The sequence below is a fragment of the Engystomops pustulosus genome, chromosome 5 (genome assembly GCF_040894005.1).
Source record: "Engystomops pustulosus chromosome 5, aEngPut4.maternal, whole genome shotgun sequence".
Classification (NCBI taxonomy): Eukaryota; Metazoa; Chordata; class Amphibia; order Anura; family Leptodactylidae; genus Engystomops; species Engystomops pustulosus.
In genome coordinates this window covers 152,781,795-152,803,466 of record NC_092415.1, presented here as the reverse complement: position 1 = coordinate 152,803,466, position 21,672 = coordinate 152,781,795, and the positions used below count along the sequence as shown (strand labels likewise).

The 21,672-nt window shown below is 40.6% G+C and overlaps 1 protein-coding gene across 4 annotated transcripts in view; it reads left to right on the top strand.

The window, feature by feature from the left end:
* The window catches only part of MYRIP (myosin VIIA and Rab interacting protein), a 285,392-nt gene that overhangs the window by 158,098 nt on the left and 105,622 nt on the right, over nucleotides 1–21,672 (top strand). For all 4 annotated transcript variants that reach the window (XM_072153450.1, XM_072153451.1, XM_072153449.1 and 1 more), the window contains one exon: nucleotides 1,412–1,633. In XM_072153450.1, the coding sequence (XP_072009551.1) occupies nucleotides 1,412–1,633 (222 nt within the window). The remainder of the gene's footprint in view (nucleotides 1–1,411; nucleotides 1,634–21,672) is intronic.

The window sequence follows — 21,672 nt, the reverse complement described above, 5'->3', positions numbered from 1 at the left end:
ATGAAGCAAGCAGGAATTAAGAACAAGGACATGGCCATGGTGCTGCTGGTGGTGGTGGTGATGGAGCTGGTGTTGCAAGGACAGGACATGTTCAGTCTCTACCTGCTAAAACTTCTTCTGTTGCAAGCAAGAGCCAGGGTATACAGGGTATACTTGTAGGCCTAAATATGCCACACAAAGTTGGGGCATTGGTCAATATATCAGACAGTGCCTCAATTTCCATGGGATTATCTTTGCCTCTGTTTAAAGTTCAGAATCCTTCACATCACGCTCCTTCAAACAACAAATCTGTTGCAGACAAAAGTCACGGAACAGTCACTCATGCTGTATGATGTCTCTCCTAGCTGGTATTCTGTGGTCCATCCACGTGCCCCAGTTGCAGACGTACAGTTGCAAGATTCCCAAGAACTTGTGTTGGAGGATGATGGTGTGGATGTTTGACCAAACTGTGATTCAGATATCAAACCACTTTTTATTACTACTTAGTGAAGAAAACTAGTTGATTCAGCTGTAATTGTAATATGTTGATGCATCTATATATTCCTAATTTATGTAACTAGTATACATGTCCAGATCTAATGTATACAAAGTATCTACTTTGTCTGACTTCCAAATATCTACAGGTTACCCATAAAGGTAGTTGCCCACTCCAAGTAATTCTCTCCATGCACTCCAGAAATTCCTAGAACAAACACGCCAGTCATTGAACTGAACTTGTCTGTTTAGCTCAGTGAATCTAGGTTTGGTACAAGAAATCGCACATGCACTCCGAATGAGTTTCGTGGGATCAAATGACTGGTACTGCTGTTTGTTATAGTTTGCGGAATCCAAAGTCGAGCGACCAGATGCTTAACAACAGGGTCATCTCCAGGTTTCAGTAGGCCCCTGGGCGACTGAGCCTCATTAGGCCCCTTTGCCTAATGCTGTGACAATAATAATAATGCAGAAACTAAAACCTAGGAAACTATTCCCTAAAATATTCCCTAGTCTATCATCCCAAACAGCCCTGTCGTGGTCATTTTACATAAGCCCCTCCCTCACACTATGCATACATTAGCTACAACCTCCCTAATCCCATGGATTCCTTATGTACAGCCTTATGTGGGCCTCCCCAACAACTCTGGGCCCCCGGAATTTACCCAGGTATGCCCAGTGCTGGTGCCGGCCCTACTTAGCAACATAGTCATGTTAAGTTTCTTGAGATATCAGAAAAAGTAGAATCTCAAGGATTCGCTCCAGTTCTTTCTTGAGGCCATACTATATAAACACAATATCAGCAACACATAGTTATATACTGTTTGTCTGTATGTGTTACGTGTTACATGTTATTATGACATACAAAATACATCTTGGATTATTTCTTTGGATTCTCTACAATCATTTTTAAAATCATTTGCTCTCCCTTCTTTAGTGAACTAAAGCAGAAGCTGGATGAAGAGGGCAATAAGTGCTCCATTTTGTCAAAGCATCAAAAGTTTAATGAACACTGCTGCATCAGATGCTGCTCGCCCTTCACCTTTCTGATCAACTCTAAGCGGCAGTGTCTGGACTGCAAGTTTAACATCTGCAAGAACTGCAGCTCTTACCAAAAGAAAGAGAAGGCCTGGATTTGTAATGTCTGCCAACAAACAAGGTAAATTCTATTCTTTCTGGCAAAAAAAGGGCTATAGGAGGAAATTATACTTTTACAAGGAGGCACAAGAAAAGTGACATTATCATTATTTTATTTTCTGCATTAAGCAACAATTTCTGCATGAAAAAAACACACACAGTCTACATAACTTTTGAATGGGGCTCCCCATAGCAGACTTCTGAATGGGGCTCCCCATAGTAGACTTCTGAATGGGGCTCCCTATAGCAGACTTCTGAATGGGGCTCCCCATAGCAGACTTCTGAATGGGGCTCCCCATAGCAGACTTCTGAATGGGGCTCCCCATAGTAGACTTCTGAATGGGGCTCCTTATAGCAGACTTCTGAATGGGGCTCCCTTCCCCCATTGCCAGGCAGTCTTCTTATCACAGGTAGGTTGAGGGCAGATATCTTTGCAGGTAACTGCAGTCCACATGGAAGAAGTAGACAGTAGAAAGCTAGCGATGAGAGATTCCTAGTCCTGCCGTCCCCTCCCCGGATTTAGCTGTGTAATGTAGAAGATTTCACTGATATATACTAAACATGTTATGCTCTGCGGGCCCCGTAGCAGTCGCTTTGGCTGCTTCTGCTGTTGTTATGTCCCTTACATGATAGCTAGCAGTCCCTGCTCATAAATTACCATAACTGTATGTCTGTTAATACTTTTCAATGGTAATTAGGAGCATTGACTAATACATACTGTAAATATGAAACAGAGAACAAACAACTAAATTCACTAAATATATATTTGATATATTTTGACATAGAAATATGTAATATACATTTAGTAATATACATAGCAAAGGGTAGAGTACATAGGAGTATTAACACTGGAAACCTGAACATAGCATGCTATAATGTCTGTAAAAGTCAGCAAATAAAAGTTTCATTGAAGAGGAGCCTTGGGGAATAAATTTCAAGGTCATCTATTCTCATTGTTTAAGACTGGAGACATACAAGTAATAAAGGTCATCCTTCCTTAGCAAACATAAACGGCAGAAGCAGATAATGGTAAAATGAGAATCAGATAATGCTCTTAAAAGCCTATCACTGAATTCTTGTGTATTTGTTTCTCCTTATTCATTTGTCCATAAATAAGTCTATATACTTTATATGATGTATCCTGTTTGTTGCTCTCTTCAACCATTCTACTGCAGTTTTCCACACAGCACTTCCACATCCCATGGGATTGTCAGTTTCTGCAGACTAATCATTTAGGCACAAAGCTTTAGATGGCTGATTGACAATAAACTATAAATATCACACCATGAAACAGGAGGAGAGGAATGACAGACAGATGCAATAGTAGTGCTGATACATGTCACTGGGGGATGGACTGCAGAATTCTGGTGTCAAAAAAATTATGAAAATGTTCTTGTTTTTCTGGCCCATTTGGGAAATTAATCTTACATTTTTTTAACACCCGTCACATCACGGTTGAAAACGTTGGTGGGAAAAGGTGTCAGTTAGCCAGGTGGTGTGATATACAGTTCCCTGATGCATCTGTCTCGAGTAGGTCATATCTATCAATTGGGGTCTCAGCAGGTAAGTGACCAGTGGTGGCTGACAAGTCAAGTTGACTCTGCTGAGGTGTCAGCCTTTATTATTGTACATTGTACTGCTTGTAAACAACTTCTATATAATGAGCAGGATATTGTAGAGGTAGACAAGCTTAGCTTTGTTATACAAAGGGGGGTATTTATCAAGCCATGGCACATTGTGAATAGAATAGCCATTTAACTTGCGCCAAGAACTGGTGAAAGTTATAGCTAATACATCAGCCCGCTGTTAGGCCAGTCACGACCCACTACATGCCCCTTCCCACCCACTGGGCCTGGAGGGAAAAAGTTGCAATTCCTGGCAATGCAACTTTTTCAATTCTTGTACACCACTCCAAGCCTTCATAAATCCAACCCCACATAGTTTTATATCGCTTAGAGCAGGATTTATATATAACAAGCAGAGAAAATCCTGTCTCCTGACTAGTAAAACATGCTTATTATTGAGGTGGAGACCTTTCACTTTTTATTACTCCATGACATATTCAAAGAACAGATTTGATGTATTATTTCAAGCTGAAGGCCTATGAAAGCTGTATCCTCCATTTCCTGCATGGAGTATAGTCCATTCTCAAGACAGATGCATTTCTTCCCAACCCAATAAATACTTAAGCTAATGTGGAAGAAGTAATGTGATTGTTTTTTGACTATCCATTGCTTTTTACTGCTTCCTAAATGAGGTTACTCCACTTAAACTAATGAGAGCAACAATCTCATCAATCCATTGTAAGTGTTTTATGTGCCGCTCCTGTCCTATGGGTGTGTAATTTCAAGGGCCAGGTATTGGATCCAAGATACAATATTGTTGTGTTATATTCAGCCAAAAGAATTAATTTAAACATCTATGTCCTTCATTTTGAAGGCTCTGGGACTTAAATACGAGGGATTTGTATGGATAATAGGAAAGTGACTTCTACTGCAAGATGTGTCAGAATGGGATACCAATGAGGACATGGACACATAAGTACACCAGAAGACCTGATGGTGGCGCACTAGGCAGAAAAACTAATGCAGAATCCAGGGTGATAGAGACCAATTCACTTTACTCATAGTTATGTCTCATGCACAAACACACATAGGGGGTCATTTACTAAGGGCCCGATTCGCGTTTTCCCGATGTGTTACCCAAATATTTCCGATTTGCGCCGATTGTACCTGAATTGCCCCTGGATTTTGGCGCACGCGATCGTATTTTGGCGCATCGGCGCCGGCATGCGCGCGACGGAAATCAGGGGGTGTGGCCGAACGAAAACCCGACATATTCGGAAAAACCGCCGCATTTAAGAACGGAAAATGTGTCGCTCGGGACGCGCTTTCCTTCACTCAGCCCGAGTCGGTGAACTCCAGCGCGTTCAGATGCTTTTCAGCGCAGCAGCACCACCTGGTGGACGGCGGAGGAACTACCTTATTAAGTCCCGGCCGGACCCGAATCCAGCGCAGAGAACGCGCCGCTGGATCGCGAATGGGCCGGGTAAGTAAATCTGCCCCATAGTGTGCTCTCCCGGGCTGTAACCCAGGCATAAGAGGAAGGCTGCGAAACGCCATATTTCAGCAAATTATAGGACAAGTCCTATATTTTGCACAGAGGGTGCCCGGCTCCGTCACAGTGTAGTGACACACTGGGGCTTATTTACAATGGAAACAGGGATTTCAAATGGGATTGTGTTGCACGCGATCAAATTGTGTCGCAGTCACGCCGACTTTCATGCGATTCTAATTGGGGGCGGGCCATTGGACGATCCAACAGATTCGGACAAACCCGCGGGATTTAACATTTAAATTGTGTCGCAAGCCAAGCACCTACATACATTGGTAAGAAGAAGGTGAACTCCGGCGGCCCTGATTGGAGAAGCGACAGATGCAGGATATCGGGCGCACGCTCGTAGTGAATCACGGCAGCTGTGCATTCTCGTCGCGGAACGCACCTCGGGAATTTCGCAGGGACCGGTAAGTAAATCTGGCCCAGTATGTGCTCACTGCACTGTCACCAAGTTTCATAGACTTCTATAGGGGCTGTGATATGTGTTATTGAAGAATCAAATAGTTGATATGGTGATGAACATTATGTGTGACCTAGTGATGGTGCACTCCCTGGACTACGACGGACTTGTCAGAGGTAAGACCTGTATTTTTCAGAAGAGCTTCGGTTTTAGTATTCCATAGTCTATACATTGCCTTTCCTGGTGACAGATTAAGGACATAGATCTTGCCAGTGCTGAACTAGTACTTAGTTTATTGAATTGGATTGACTGTTTTGCTGACTTTATAATTGTTCTGATTTAAATGTACGGTATATTTGAGAATAATTGTTAGATATGGGGTCAAGATCAAGTGTCCCCTGACATATGCTTAAAACATTCCATCCCATGATACTATGCTGAATCTAAAGAGGCAACACGAAATCTAAAAGTTTTTATCAAAAATATAAAAACCTATACATATTTGATATCACCATAATAATAGCATCACATGTAGAAATGTACTGACATTTAGGCTATATTCACACTGCCGTTGCCCGCCCGTACCGTACCGTAGCGGGCAACGGCAGTGCACGGGGAGAGGAGGAGGAGGTGAGCGCAGCTCACCTCCACCCCTCTCCATAGGAAGTAATGGCGCACGGCGCCGTTCTACGGGTAAAGATAGGACAGGTCCAATCTTTTTCCCGGGTACGGAGCGGTACGGTGCCGTACATGTGCGGCACCATACCGCTCCCGTAGGGCGCCGTGCGCCCATTGCCGTCTATGGAGGACGAATATCGGCCGTATATACGTCGGCCGTATATACGTCCTCCATACGGCATTGTGAATGTAGCCTTAATGCGCAAGGGGAATGACACATTCAAAACACAAAAAAGGCCATTATTGTTTGTCACGAACCCCACTCATCGCAGTTCACACACGGGGTACACCTACTTTATGGAGTCCCAGAATTTAGCCCTAAAGCTACGCTCACTTCCACAAAATGGCATCCTAACTCTAAATTTACTCTACTCAATCTCGGCACCCAGTCAATCCACTGCCACCACACACGAGTTACTTACGCAAAGAAGGCCGTAGACACCTCCTCCACACAGACAATGCACACTGATGATTTACACAGCACATGCACTCACTACTTATACTATATTAAAATGATAGGTTCACACAGAGCATACAATCGCTTACTACATAGACTGTGTTAAAAGTGACCTCTGGTAACGTAATTCCCTTCGGAGACTCAGATTCTTAAAGGCTACAAGCAGAGACTTACTAAAGTTAACACTTTAATTTACGTAACAAAATACAGTGCACCCAAAGAATAAAATTGTCAGATAAAATAATAAAGATAAAAACAATACACATACGATACTTACAAACAGTTATGGTAAAAGGACACAAAAAACTCTTGCTATTGAAATAGGTAGAAATTCTTTGGCCCAAGGACAAGGCATAGACAGCGATCCAGTTTTCTAGTGAATAGATTCCCCTATACTGAACCAAGGCATGTGGCTTCTACAATAATTTAAACCCAGGGGATTTTTGACCCCCACCCCTGGCTGTGATGTCACTGTGAGGGGGAGTTTTTCTATTCCCCTCCCATCAGTGAGGTACTTTCTGGGTCTGGGGTTTTATTAAAACCTCAGAACTTTTGATTGGAAGATGACACAATTGTGCCATTGCTTCCAATCAATTGGGTACCTTATTCCCATTAACACCATACCAAACTCGGGTGTCTTAGCCTAATATCTGGGGTGTTCTGATATCGTCTGACTTCCCCTGGAGTTAGGCTTCCGATTCTCACTCCAGGAGCATATGTAGACCCCATAACTGTCCCATGTAACTGAGGACCCATAGTTATAAATTAAGCCCCAGTTATGGACAGCTATGATATTTCCCATTGTCTGAGTTTTGGAGGAAAAAATCCACATAGTCTGCTGTTTTTTCATCCCCCTTCCTAAACCACACTCCGGCCTAAGGTGTAAATTTCCCCACTTAATGAAGAGAATGTTTCTCTGATCAAACAGACTCCCTGGAGTTTGGAACCTCACTGCCCCAGCCCCTCATACTGGCTGGTTGTAAAGCAAAGTTTCGCTTCAGCCATTTGCTCTGGCCAAATGGAGCCTAATAAATCATAACAGGACAAACTGAAACAGCACAAAAGATCTAACTTCAAGGTGAATCTCACCAAGGCCGAAATAGTCAATGTCAACCTTCCTGATACCCTATTGGTAGATATTAAGGCCGAGTTCCCCTTCCGGTGGGCCGAGAGTGCCATTACGTATTTGGGGGTACAAATCCCAACAGATTTGTCTCATCTTTTTCAAGTTAACTATCAGCCCCTTTTAACTTCAATTGAGAAGGATCTTCTCGCTCGGAAGTGCCTTTCGCTCTCTTGGTTTGGAAGGATTAGTGTAATTAAAATGGACATTTTGCCAAAACGACTTTATTTCTTCCAAACAATCCCCCTACACGTGGCTCCTCCCTTTTATAATAGACTTAGAAGGGTAATATCAGGGTTTATATGTGACTCCTCCAGACCCCGGATGTCACACAACCTCCTCACCAGGCCTAAAGAGTTAGGAGGGGCGGTTTTGCCTGATATAGGTTTATATTATGAAGCTGCCTAGCGGATGCTGTTTTGAGCTCATCTTCTAAGCTATGGATGATGCTGGAAGCTCCTTTAACTTCAACTCCTTTGATGGCATCCCTCTGGCTGTCCGCCACAAATTGAGACGTATCCTCTCCTCACAAGCCTCTATATAATACTTCTTGGTAGCTGGGACAAGATGAGGAGACGTCACAACCTGACTTCTATACTTGGCCCTATGTCACCAATATTTATGGATCCAAAGTGTCCCCTGCGAGACCTGAATCCTGACTTTTTGGACTTCCGTCAAACTCGGTGGTACAGCTACGACATGCACTGGAAGGTCCTGACATTTATAGAAGAGATATACACGAACAAGGCTGCTCCTAGACATATGATCTCTACAGTCTACGGTGGTTGCTGAGGGAGAGGGTTAAGAAAATGCCTGTTCCTTACAGACATGCATGAGAGAGAGCATTGAACAAAACATTCTCTGAGGAGGATTGGGATAAGGCAGCTGTTTTGACCCATAAACTCTCTATTCCGTCACAAATCCGGGAGACGAATTTCAAAATCATGGCCAGGTGGTACCGAACCCCAGCAAAACTACATAAGATGTTCCCTTCGGTGTCTGACACCTGCTGGAGGTGTAAACGGGAACATGGTTCCATGTTGCATATCTGGTGGTCCTGCCCTGGGGTTAGAGACCTGTGGGAAGTGGTTTTTGCACTGTACAATAAATTATGGTCAGATACTATTACACTACTTCCAGAGATTGGGCTATTGTCTATGATCCCTGGTTCTATTTCACCGGTAAAGAAAGGCTTTCTGAGACACTGTATTTCTGCTACTCGTCAGATCATTCCCAGACTCTGGAAGTCAAGTGTTTGCCCTTCAAGGGCTCAATGGGCAGAAGTGCTGAACCCTATAATGAGAATGGAGGAGATGAGAGCTATGAAGGGATTGGCAGATTCACAGATTGATAGATACACCAAGACTTGGTCCCCATGGATTGATTTTCGCAGCTCTTGGATAGCGGGAGGTGGGGTAGTCCGTGTGCCACACGGAAAACACATATGAAAATGTATGAATGCAGCATCTACTGGCCCAAATATATAAAAAGGGGTGCAATGTGTCTAGTTTTAGTTTGCACTTGTTTTGGGGTACATTGGCCCACATTTATCAAAACTAGTGCAACTAGTACATAGTGTAGTTTGCCTGTGGAGTGTGCAGAGTGCGGCAGATGCATTTCAAAACTTGTCTGTGCTGCAGACTGCTCAGCTCTTGGCCTCCACCTTTGTGCTCCTGCACAGCTCCTCGCTCCTCACAGAGCTCATAGCCTGGTGAGCTGACAATAGTGGGGGAGGGAGTAGTTGTACTGGAGCACAAAGGTTGGGGCCAAGAGCTGAGCAGTCTGCAGCACAGACAAGTCTCTTGTTGTTTTTTGAAATGCATCCAGACCAAAGCCCAAACGCTGGGACTACACAGAGGATTCTGTCGGGGTGCAAGGTAAGTTATAACACAGAATTATATTGTAATGCAAATGCTTAGAGAAGGCAGAAAGTCATATTTGCAATGTAGTTGCAATGGGCTTCTACAACGTGCCTTTAGTGAAAAAAAGGTCCCTGGTGACAGGTTCGCATTAAATAGAACTGGTGCATGGCCTTCATAAATCTGGTGGCGTCTGCACTGCTTGGGAAGAGTGCACCCTTTTTTTTTTCGGTGCACATTATTCAAGTTGAAGAATAGTGGTGCTATTCAGTAATAAATGTGGTGCAAACTTGGACTAAGCACTAACAAGCCCCTTTAGGTGCACATTTTTTCTGCACACAATGCAGCCGCGACACAAAACTGGCGCAGACACCATCATGTACAGGCAGTCACCAGACTTACAGACGACCCTTAGTTACAGACGGACCTCTCTGCCCACTGTGACCTCTGGTGAAGCTCTCTGAATGCTTTACTTAACCCCCAGGCTGCGATTATTAGCTGTAAGGTGTATGCAATGAAGCTTTATTGATAATCCTTAGTCACATTACAGCAAAAAAATTTTAAATCCAATTATCCAAGGGACAAAAAAATTTTGGTCTGGAGCTACAATTCTAAAATATACAGTACCAACTTACATACAAATTCAACTTGAGTACAAACCCAAGTATTGATTCGGGATCTTTGAAGCAATAATCCTGCTTAGGTTTATAGCGGAGAGTGTTCTCTACACAGATTTAGTTAGTTTTCCATTTTTCTACCTCAATGACTGTTCTTGATGTGCCGTCACTTTTCTATATAGGGATTTAAATGGTTCATAGCGCACATTCATTTTACAAATAGTCCCCATGATGCACATGTAATTTTTATGTATACATGAGAATATGCTAATCTATTATGGCAGTTTCACTTCACTACTTACCTACCGAAAGCTCCCATTGAACTAGATAACATCAGTCTTCATAACAATGTCAAAGCTGCATAAAACAAACTGAACAAATGTCTACAGTTATTGCATTTATTACTGATATTTGTTAAATGTTGTGGGCATGTGCATTTGTTATTCACAATCACAGATTTATCGTGGGGTCTTTTAATGAGTGGCCTTTACAATACTCTTCTACAACAAAAATCACAATTGGGTTGTTCTATTATTAATTGCAAAGCAATATATTTATAAGTCATGAACCTATAAGCCAATGACATTGCATTAAGCAGAGTTAAAATGAACACTGTATCTAAAAGATATGGGACATGGCTTCAGAACCAATGGAGCACTGTGAGCCAGAGCAAAGTCCATTTGCAGTTAGGGATAGCAACCAGCACCTTTTTGTTTGTAACAAGGATGTTCAGCAGGGGCATAACTTGAGGGGGTGTAGAGATTGCGATCACACCCGGGCCCAAGAGGTTTAGGGGGCCCATATGGTGTCACTTTCCCATATGAGAAAACTATTACTATAAACCATACGTTATATTCGGGGGCCTGGCATAGACTTTGCACTGGGGCCCATCAGCTTCTAGTTACGCCACTGATGTTCAGATAGTTGGTAACAATAAAAAAAGGAATTGATGTCACCAAATGTTCATTATTTGGCTGGTGCACTTCTGGTCTGTGGAATAGTAAATTGCAGTATGCTGCTTTCACTTGGATTTTAACTCCTTCATTCTTTCCCTAACCCCAGTTATTTTTATCATTGTTCACAATTCAATTAAGCGATCAGTGGAAATTATGGGGGGAATTTATAAAATGCCAGGTCCAACCAGGTATGTCCCATGCTCGGCCACCCCTCCCACTCCAACTGTTCCCGCACTCCTCTTGTGAAATGGAGGAAGTGTAGTCATATAATAAATGCTAATTCTTGCAATGCACAAGAATTTTCAATTATTTTACTGCTCCTTCAAAAAACTGTCGTAGAAGCAGTGTTGTTTTCCCCCCTATGTTTTTAAAGTTATGGGAATCAGTGGGAAATACTACACAGCAAGCCAAAGCCTTTCTGCCCACGTAAACTGCTGCCTAGTGCCTCCCCTTTAGTCCAGACTGTTTGCCTGGAGTCAGGACTAAAAGGCTTGAGGGTGGCACTAAAGTAGCTCTAGAGGGCTCTTGATGCATTTTTCTACAGTGCTGCATTGACAATACTTTCTTTAACACCACACATTGCCCACCAAATTACCTCCCTATTGAAAACTTCTAAATTGAAGGAGTTGTTTAAAATCAACTTTTACAATTATGCTAATGAGTTTGAAGGGCTCTGTGGGGTTTTACTAGAGTCCCTCTTTGATGCAAATTTATAGGCTATTAGGCTATCTCACCCCACCCCTCAGCTCCCTCAGCACTTCCCCCTCCCTCTACCAGTTGCATTGCCACTGCAACAGAGGAAGTTTCAGCACACAGTGGAAAGGGAAGACCTGTTCCTTGCACACTGTAACAGTCTGTGAATCTTCAGCACAGAGGGTCTCATTAGCATAATGTTTAAAGTTGATTTTAGAAGGGATGAGGCCATGGATAATAAAAATAAGATTACTACATTCACTGTGCCTGGATCTGAGTAAGTGTCCCTGGTTTTATCAAACTGAAGTCGGCTGGTAGATTTCACTTCTAATTATGTTCCAACACAAGGAGAGGGTTTCCATACTTGTCTCTGTACCCTGATGCAAATGAAGGTTGCTGTGTCTATGACTCCCTGTTATTGGCCAATTCAGCCACCTTCTTCATCTTAGGTTTTTATCTCAACAAATCACCACTTTATTATTCATATTGCTATGTACGAAGTCAGAAGCTCCCAGGCATTACAAAATATAAAACATTACTGATACATAATTCCCTGATTTACCTTGAAGGGGACCTGACAGAATCAATTTGGGACCCTAAACCAACTATAGGTCTGTATGGACCTGTGGACTAGGGTCCCATACAGGGCCAGCGCTATGGATAGGCAAAGTGGGCAATTGCTAAGGGCCTCCTGAAAGGGAGAATCTCTTCTTTCAAAAGAATCTTGAATTTTGTTTCTAGGTGCCATGGATCCAGAGATATTCAGGTTTAAAGTGAGAATATCAGGTGCCATTTTAATATGTAAAAATCACTCCCGACGGCAGTTTAACTGTTAATATCTCCGTTTTCCTGACACTTAGAAACACAAATTTAGATTCATATGAAAGAGGAGACTCTCTTCTTTCAAAGAAAAAAGAAGTGATGTTCTATGTGTCACAGAGCCAGAGATACAGCCTTCTGAATTGTCCCCCCTCCAGATTCTTAGCCATCAGTCTACAAGGAGAATTTGCTGCACACAGGAGCTGCTGCACCTCACAGATAATGGAAATATTCACTTTATATGTTACTACATTTTGATAAGGGATAATATCAACTAATATTCATGTTTTTAACCCTTCTCTATGCAGAACTATCTAAGAACACACTTTCTCTTTTATTGCCTTTTATTTCGTGATTGTTTTCTTTTTGCAAAAAATTGACTGATAGGATGAACATTTGATGCTCTTCCCCTAATGTTGCTATTATATATTAACTCTGTGACCCAGAACATGTCCATAAAGCTAAAACACACACATGTAAAATTTTTATTTTACACCATCTTCCATTATTTACACCTATGTTATGACGTTCTCACTCAAATTCTTATGAAGCACGGAGGGTTCTGATATTTTGCAGCTAATACATTGGCGACATGTAAAAGTGACTTTTATTATCTCATTAGCTTGGTTCATGGATATATAGTTATTTAATTAGGTTACCATTGTGTAAGGGAGCAACAATGATATATCTGTGCAATTTTCTGCAAAAATAGTTTGGTGTCTCCTGTGGATTTAACGTTCCCTTTGCTGCATATTTTGGTGAATATACACATGTGGGGTCTGTATGATCTCCTGACATCTTACTGTTTTAGGAAAGTATATTTTCTTTATATAAGTATCTGGATTTCTACATATAGGAAATTTTGAATGTTAATTGCCAAATGCATCGCCTGGTTGTCTGCTTTCAAAATTATATTGGTTTTATGGCACCTTTACTTTTTTTTTCTGTTTTATTGCTATATTTTGCAGGTTGTGACTGGCTTAAAATTTCTAGCTGAAAAGCAGATATCTAGTTATTACAGTTTTAGTGATATTATGTGGATTTAGTTATGTGAATGTATCATTATGGGACATTTGTGAACTCTACACATGTCCATCTATTACATTTAGGAGATGTGAAGGTAAATGTTTTCTGTTTGGAGCACATTTTTTGCCATCAAAGTCACATTTTAAGTATTTTTTATAAAACATTTCAGTTTGAATCAAAATTGCATGAAGGCGCCTATGTCTATAAACTCTAATGCAATTTTGAAAATGGGGCAAGTGTCTGCTTTCAGAAAATATCTGGTTTGTTGGGCTTACTTTAATTCTTTTTGCTGTAATTTCCATTTTATTATTAAACGTCAAAATTAAAAAAAATTGCTCTGGTCAATAACGCAATAAGAGATATCCAGAAATGCCTGATGGTGAAAGGGTTGATAGCCCTTCGTTGAATTACCGGGTGAAGATACTTATCATCTATCTCCTGTCTATATATCTATCTGTCTAGTTATATATCTCCTGTAATCTGATCATTTATTATCTATCTCCTATAAAAATTCTCCCATATTACAGTTTGTTTTAACATACTAAAGGAGCCTCTTTCTGACTGTGACTGGTCATAAAATAGTTTTATTTTGGGGCCCCACTTTTAGTTTTGCCCATGGCCCCACTTTGTCTAGAACCGGCCCTGGTCCCATATCAGCCTGTATATTCCCTTTGCGTGGCCTCAATTAAAAAAAAAAAAAAAACACTGTCCCCATGCCTGCGCAATCACTACAGCCTGCAAATTTTCACATGTGAAAATTTGCCGGCTGCATTTATTTCTTTTCCAGGCAAATGTATCAGGCTGCGAAAGAGCAGCGGTGGGAATATTATACACCAGCACTCAGTGTTTATTTTTAAAGAATGAGGTTTCCTGTTACATGACAGCAAGAAGAGATCTAGAAAAACTGTTAAGAATTAACCTTTAATACCATATAATTCATGAAAAGCAGTATCATAACATACACAAATTTGCCAAATAACATAAATTTGCATCAATTTCCAAATAATGCGACTTTACCTTTCACAGTGTGTGAGGTGTGTGACTCTACATGCGTATTTGAACACTGAGCCAATTGACAATATATTTACATGAAGGCATGACTCACATATAATATAGTATTATTGATTTTTACACATGGATTTATGTTTTATAAAAAAAGATTGCTGTCTTTGTTAACGTTTCTACATTAGTTAATTTTATTATTTTAAGACTTCTCTACACCCACAAAGCTCTTCAATAAAATCCCATTCTAATATTTGATCTGTTATTTATAACCCAGTACTAGGGAACAGTTCTTAGATATAATTAGTTCATTGCATGAAATCAATATCTTGTTTAATTGGTTGCATTAAATATTATTGATTTATGCTTAAGTATATTCCAATTCTTGACTGATAATTCAAATATATGTTGTCTAGTATTTCTCAATGTCACGTTTCAGGTTTTTTTTTAAGTATCTAATGATAATGTAGAAATATGTAGTCTTGTATGTTATCTTTGATGCTAAATCATTAAGACAGACCAGCTTATTCAGTCTATGAAATACTAGTCGTATGTCAGGCATAAATCTTCCAGATAAAACACTGTCCAGTGACCCAGTATCACAGCATCATTGTGACCTATATTGTGAGTCACTGATTACACATAGGACTACTGTCTCCAGCAAATTTGCATATTTCTCAAGTGGCACAACAATGGCTGTAAGTCTCCACATGCGGGTTGACCTTGGCAAAGTGTTAGGAGAACTCTTACTTCCTTGACCTAGTCATAAGCCTAGGATGCTAACACATTGAAACAGCGCTACCATACCATAACATACCATAAGGGTGCAATCACAGATTGCAGTTAAAATTGCATCGCAATCAGCTTTGAGGTGTTTTTAGGTGCAGTTTTGTTAATTTAAAGAGAGCCAGGTCATTAAAACACTTTAACTGCTCATACAAAACTCTCTAGCAGCTCCCTAGCCCTCCCCCAATTTGTCAAATCTTAAATTGTTAAAGCATTGTTAAATCTCTAGCTTTATTGGAACATACCGATAAGCTAGGAAACAATGCACTACTTAGCGGTCTGATCGTCGTACCTAGCTTACAGCTGCCCAGCATATTCATGAGGGGGCGATCGGAGGCGTTCCCCTCTCCGCAGTTTCTCCCCCAGACTGCCACTCCTACACCATATGCTGGCAGTGACGCTAGGCTCGGGGCTGCGGTCACTGCCTCCTCAGGCCGCCCTCATGAATACCCTTGACCGCTGTTAAGCTAGATGCAACGATCGGACCGCTATGCAGTGTTTCCTAGCTTATGTGTATGTTCCAATAAAGCTAGAGATTTAACGCTGCTTATACTGGGGTAGGGCTAGGGAGCTGCTTTCTTTAGTATGAGCAGCTAAAGTGTTTCAAAGAGAACCTACCACCACACTTCTACCTATAAAGGTAGAATGGGTGGTAGGTGGATGTATGGGACTTGAGGATAGCCCTTTTTAAAGGTAATCCTCATGTCACGGCTATTTTTTAGAAAACTTTATTAGGCTAATATGTAAATTTTGTTAAGCGGCTACTGGGACGGGGAGTAGCCGGTCATGAGGCTACACGTCGCGGCTACTCCACACCCCAGTAGCCTCTTTTCTCCTCCTGCCCTTACATCTTCGGCATCCAGCTCCTCGAGGCCAGAGCTACTGCGGATGCGCAGAACTCCGGCTTCTTGGACGAGCCTAATAAAGTTTTCTAAAAGATAGCCGGGACGTTAGGATTAGCTCTAAAAAGGGCTATCCTCACGTCCCATTTAACCACCTACCACCCGTTCTACTTTTAGAGGTAGAATCGTGGTGGTAGGTTCCCTTTAATGACCTGACAGGTCCTCTTTAACAGGTGAAAAACATTTGCAGAACAGGTTTCCCCTTCAAAATCAAATTCACCAGTTCAATTCATGTCTTTCACCTGTTAAATGAACAAAACTGCCTCAAACCACCTCAAAACTGATTGTGATGCAGTTATACTGCAAATTGTGACCGCACCCTCAGTCAAACTGATGGTAGATGTCCTTAAACTAATAAAACATTTAAAGTAATCTAAGCTCTCTGTAGTGGAGGCACAAGTAGTCAGAATGTCATCTTTGTAAACTTCATATTAATGCAAGAAATTATAAGCTTTGTATCAAAAACCAAGTTCTGACTCCCATAAGTGTATTGTACTGTGAATCAGTTTAAGCTTTTAACCAATTTACATTAGAAAATGATGTTAAAACCTGTGTATTCACTTCAGTGTTACTATGAAAGTTGTGCATGCATTCCCTTTAATCGCCAGTATGAGAAAGGACTTCTACTATACAATAGATGAACTTCACATAAATATTTTAAATAGATATTCACTAATACTACAGTCACATGCTCAAAAAATAGAGAATATGACACTATTGAATGCACTAAAGATGATTTTTAGAAATCAAAGTACTGTATTCACAAATATGTCATTGAATATCTATTAAAGTTCTGTCAATGACGACCTAACACACAATTGCACTCATACACACCTCAATATCATTAAACTATTTGTCATGTTACATCCGCCACTATTTTCTTATATTTCATCCATATTTCATGATGTTGTTGATACTCTTTAAGAATTCTTAACATCTTCATCATCTTATGATAAACATCTGCAGGTTGAAGACATTTAACGATAGTGAAATGAATCAGTTTGTTAAAATTAAGATCTAAAAGCGCCAGCAAAATGTATTGATTTCCATAATTTATTTTAATATTATTTACTATTGCATTTTTTAAGCATGTAATCTGTTTTAGCTGCTTTTTATCTATTTAGTATAAAATAGTATCAAATGATTTTTTTCTGTTTAAAGCATTCAGACCTATAAACACAGCTTTATCTGCCTCTGCAAGGAGTGAATTCAATATGAGATGCTAATCTTACCATATTTTCTTTTCAGGCAGCACAATATGGTATTTTATATTTCCATGGTTTCAGATAAATTGAGATGAAGCAGCATACTGTAAATTGGTAAACACATTGCTAATGTTTCTGTTGAATCCTATTTATATACCCAGGATAAAAGAGCTCTCAGTTTATCCTTTCCATGTTAGTTTTTCTTTGTGAACTATCAGGCCATCAAAAAATACTGCTGAGGCCTTGTGCACAAATAGAGGAAACCATTAGACCCACACAAGTGTAGTGGGCAGATTGATGTTGTATGATGTTGCCCAAAATTTATCAACAACAACCATGTTAAATCAGGGTTCTATGGGTGCTCTTGGTAAAACTAGCCTCCAAATGAATATGCCTTCTGCTGTATCTATGTAGTCCAGCATTAGAATGAAGCATGTGCCCAGCAGAAGGGCCAGTTCAACACTCTGTGCAACATTCTGTGGACATTGGGTCACCATGGATGGGTGGATTAGATTTCAGTCATATGAAGTTGCCTCTTTGTGGGTTGTTAACAGGGCCTTTTCTAGGGTTGACAAAGATCTAGGGTCTGGCCACATTGTATACATAGCATATAGTTGCACTTCCTGCAGATATACTGTACCTTGCTCACTTGTATAAAAGAAGAGAAATAGAAGTTGCAAATACATAAACTTGCTTAAAATGTTGTATAAAATAATGCAGCTCTTATTGGTTCTTATGGGTAATATTGAGATTCCTACAGTTATAAATGGGATAAAAATTGTCTAAATTATGTACATACTCGTGTGTCAGTTGAGTTTTTCACCAAAATTTTTGTGCTGAAAAAGCCCCACTCAGCTTATACTCGAGTCGGGTTGCATGATGAACGCTATACTTCAGTACTTTTCTGATACTTTAACCCCCTACAGGACACCTTAGCCCTTTGTTTGTTTTTTTCTCATTTTCGTTTTTTACTTTACTCCCCTCATTTCAGTTTACAGAGATGTGTGAGGGCTTGTTTTCTGCGGGACAAATTGTACATTTTAGTAGTCTCATTTAATATTCCATGCAATGTAACGCAAGAGATTGCCAACCTCCTGTTATGAGACGTTAATAGTTACACTGCTTAAAGATGGTGGGGACCCCCAGCTTGTGGATTCTTGGATTCTGTTGCCCTCTGGTTTTTATTTGTGCTTGTCAGATGTTTTTATCACATACAGAAATACAAGTGCAATCATATTATGAGTAACAACAGCTTTTATTGACAGTTAGAATGAGTTACTGCAGCAAGTCAATATTTGCAGTGTTGACCCTTCTTCTTCAGGACCTCTGCAATTCTCCCTGGCAGCTCTCAATCAACTTCTGGACCAAATCCTGACTGGTAGCAGTCCATTGTTGCACAATCAATGCTTGTGTTTTGTCACATCATCTCTTGATGATTGAACACAAGTTCTCAATGGGATTAAGATCTGGGGAGTTTCCAGGCCATGGACTCTATGTTTTGTTCCATGAGCCATTTAGTTATCATCTTTGCTTTATGGCAAGGTGCTCCATCATGCTGGAAAGGGCATTGTTGATCACCAAACTGCTCTTGGACGGTTGGGAGAAGTTGCTCTTGGAGGACATTCTGGTACCATTCTTTATTCATGGATGTGTTTTTAGGCAAAACTGAGACAACCGATTCCCTTGGCTGAGAAGCAACCCCACACATGAATGGTTGCAGGATGTTTTACAGTTGGCATGAGACAAGACTGGTGGTATCGCTCACCTTGTCTTCTCCGAACAAGCTGTTTTCCAGATGTTCCAAACAATTGGAAAAGGGGATTCATCAGAGAAAATGACTTTACCCCAGTCCTCAGCAGTCCACTCTCTTTACCTTTTGCAGAATATCAGTCTGTCCCTGATGTTTTTTCTGGAGAAAAGTGGCTTTTTTGCTGCCCTCCTTGACACCAGGCCTTGCTCCAAGAGTCTCTGCCTCACAGTGCGTGCAAATGCACTCACACCTTCCTGCTCCCATTCCTGAGCAAGCTCTGCCCTGCTGGTAGCCTGATCCCGAAGCTGTAAACACTTTTAAGAGTCGGTCCTGGCGCTTGATGGTCCTTCTTGGGCGCCCTGGAGCCTTTTTGGCAACAATGGAACCTCTCTCCTTGAATTCCTTGATGATGCGATAGATTGTTGACTGAGGTGCAATCTTTCTAGCTGCGATACTCTTCCCTGTTAGGCCAGTTTTGTGCAGTGCAATGATGACTGCACGTGTTTCTTTAGAGATAACCATGGTTAACAGAAGAGAAACAATGATGCCAAGCACCAGCCTCCTTTTAAAGTATCCAGTGGTGTGATTCTTACTTAATCATGACAGATTGATCTCCAGCTCTGTCCTCATCAACACCCACTCCTGTGTTAATGGAGCAATCACTGAAACGATGTTAGCTGCTGCTTTTAAGACAGGACTGCAATGAAGTTGAAATTTGTTTTGGGGGAAAAAGTTCATTTTCTAGGCAAATATTGACTTTGCAATTAATTGCTGTTAAGCTGATACTCTTTATAACATTCTGGAGTATATGCAAATTGCCATTATAAAACCTGATGCAGTAGACTGTAAAAATTAACATTTGTGTCATTCTCAAAACTTTTGGCCATGACTGTATACACACTATGGAATCTGGAGGAAGAAGCAAGCAATATTAAATTGACATTCATATAAATTGTAAAACATATTTGGTTGTCTGCATTATAATTTCTCCTTCTGGTTTATTGCATGTAGGATGTACAGGGCATATATTGAAAGGATGTCTAGAGTAGCATATTAGAAATATTAAAGAGCTTGACGCTCACAGTTTATCATTGCATTTTATGGCAAATTACAATCAGGATCCAAAAGAAATAAAAAATGTGGGGTATTGAAATAGTTAAGGAGGATTAACAGATATAATACAAGCATACAAACATAAGAAGTCCCTTAGGGAGCCATCTGGTATGCTACACTTCCATACCCTTATAAATGATCAGGAGAATGCATCAATTCAGAAAAATATATGCATATTGAACAAGGGTACAGAGTTCAATAAATGGGTGCAAACCCACAAGACTTGATATTATCTTATAATTGTGGGTGGTGCCTACCTATACTTATGTTTATTATCAGTTTGTTATTTGTTACTGGATATTAAAATATAACTTTTAAAATTTGTACCGGACATGCTGGATCTACTTTAATCAAGGCCTAACCCAAGGTGCATACTCTATGATGTAATTACCTAACGGTTCGAAGTCATTGAATTGTCTTCACAGTCTGGGAAGCAAAGACAACAACACTTCACCTATAGGAAATGTTGTCTAACAAAAGAAGTAGCAGAAGGAACTTCAAACTCTTAGTAAAGAAAATGAAACACTCCAGACATTTGTTTTAATTAAGCAGAATGAACACATTTGCTGACATGGTGACACCAAAATCAATTGTAATTGAAGTCTTAATTCTAAATCACATCTATTTTAAGTGTTATAATGGTGTCTAGACTGTCATTCAAACTATAGTGCCAAGAAAATGTGCCTTGACCGTATTGGGGCTAACTATTTATAGGAGAGAACAGTTTATAGAAATAACAGAGTATAGAAGTTGGGCTAGAAAAAGTATCTTTCCCAGCAATGTAAAAAAACTACAAGATATATGTTTATACACATAAGGTTTTAAACGTGAGCAGTACAGAGTAGAGTGAGTGGATAATGCTTTAAATGCCGTGAGTAAGTACCATTCTCTTAACTTTTTTGTTGTAGGATATTGTTATGACAGATAGCAACCAAAGGAATTTATGATGCTCAGTGGTAATGAAACATACTGATGAATGGGTGATGTTATGAAATCTGTGAACCTTTAATGCCTTCTAGATGTAGAAGTATGGCCACCTAATCCTGCAATCTGTATAGGTTCTATAGGACAACACCTTTAAGAAAGAGTATTTTACCTAATGTGAGATGTCCTCCCCTTAGCAATGCCACCATCTACTAGTTCCATTTGGCACTGCAGCTGCAGTGTACAAAGGTGCTGGTCGGATTATAAACCCCCTTGTGGTTGAAAAGCTTACTCTCTTTCTTCCCAGGAAGGAATAAGAAGCACATGTGTCTGAGGCCTGCTGGAGTACTGCATAGCAGCTCCTCACCTTGAGCCTGAAGCTCCCTATACCAGGCTGTGAGCAACTTCTGTCGAACACCATCGAACCAGCAACCTTGAACCAGTTGAATTGTTCTTGCTGTTGTGGCCGTTGCCATGTTTTCTGGAATCAACGGACTGTGAGTTTTATGGTTGAAATCCCGTGTCTCCAAGTGATCCTTGCATAAAACCACTAACAATGGTGCCCCATTTACCATCACCCAGGGATCCGTACACACACACATCGGGGCTGCCCTAGGGAGAACTCTCCTACCCC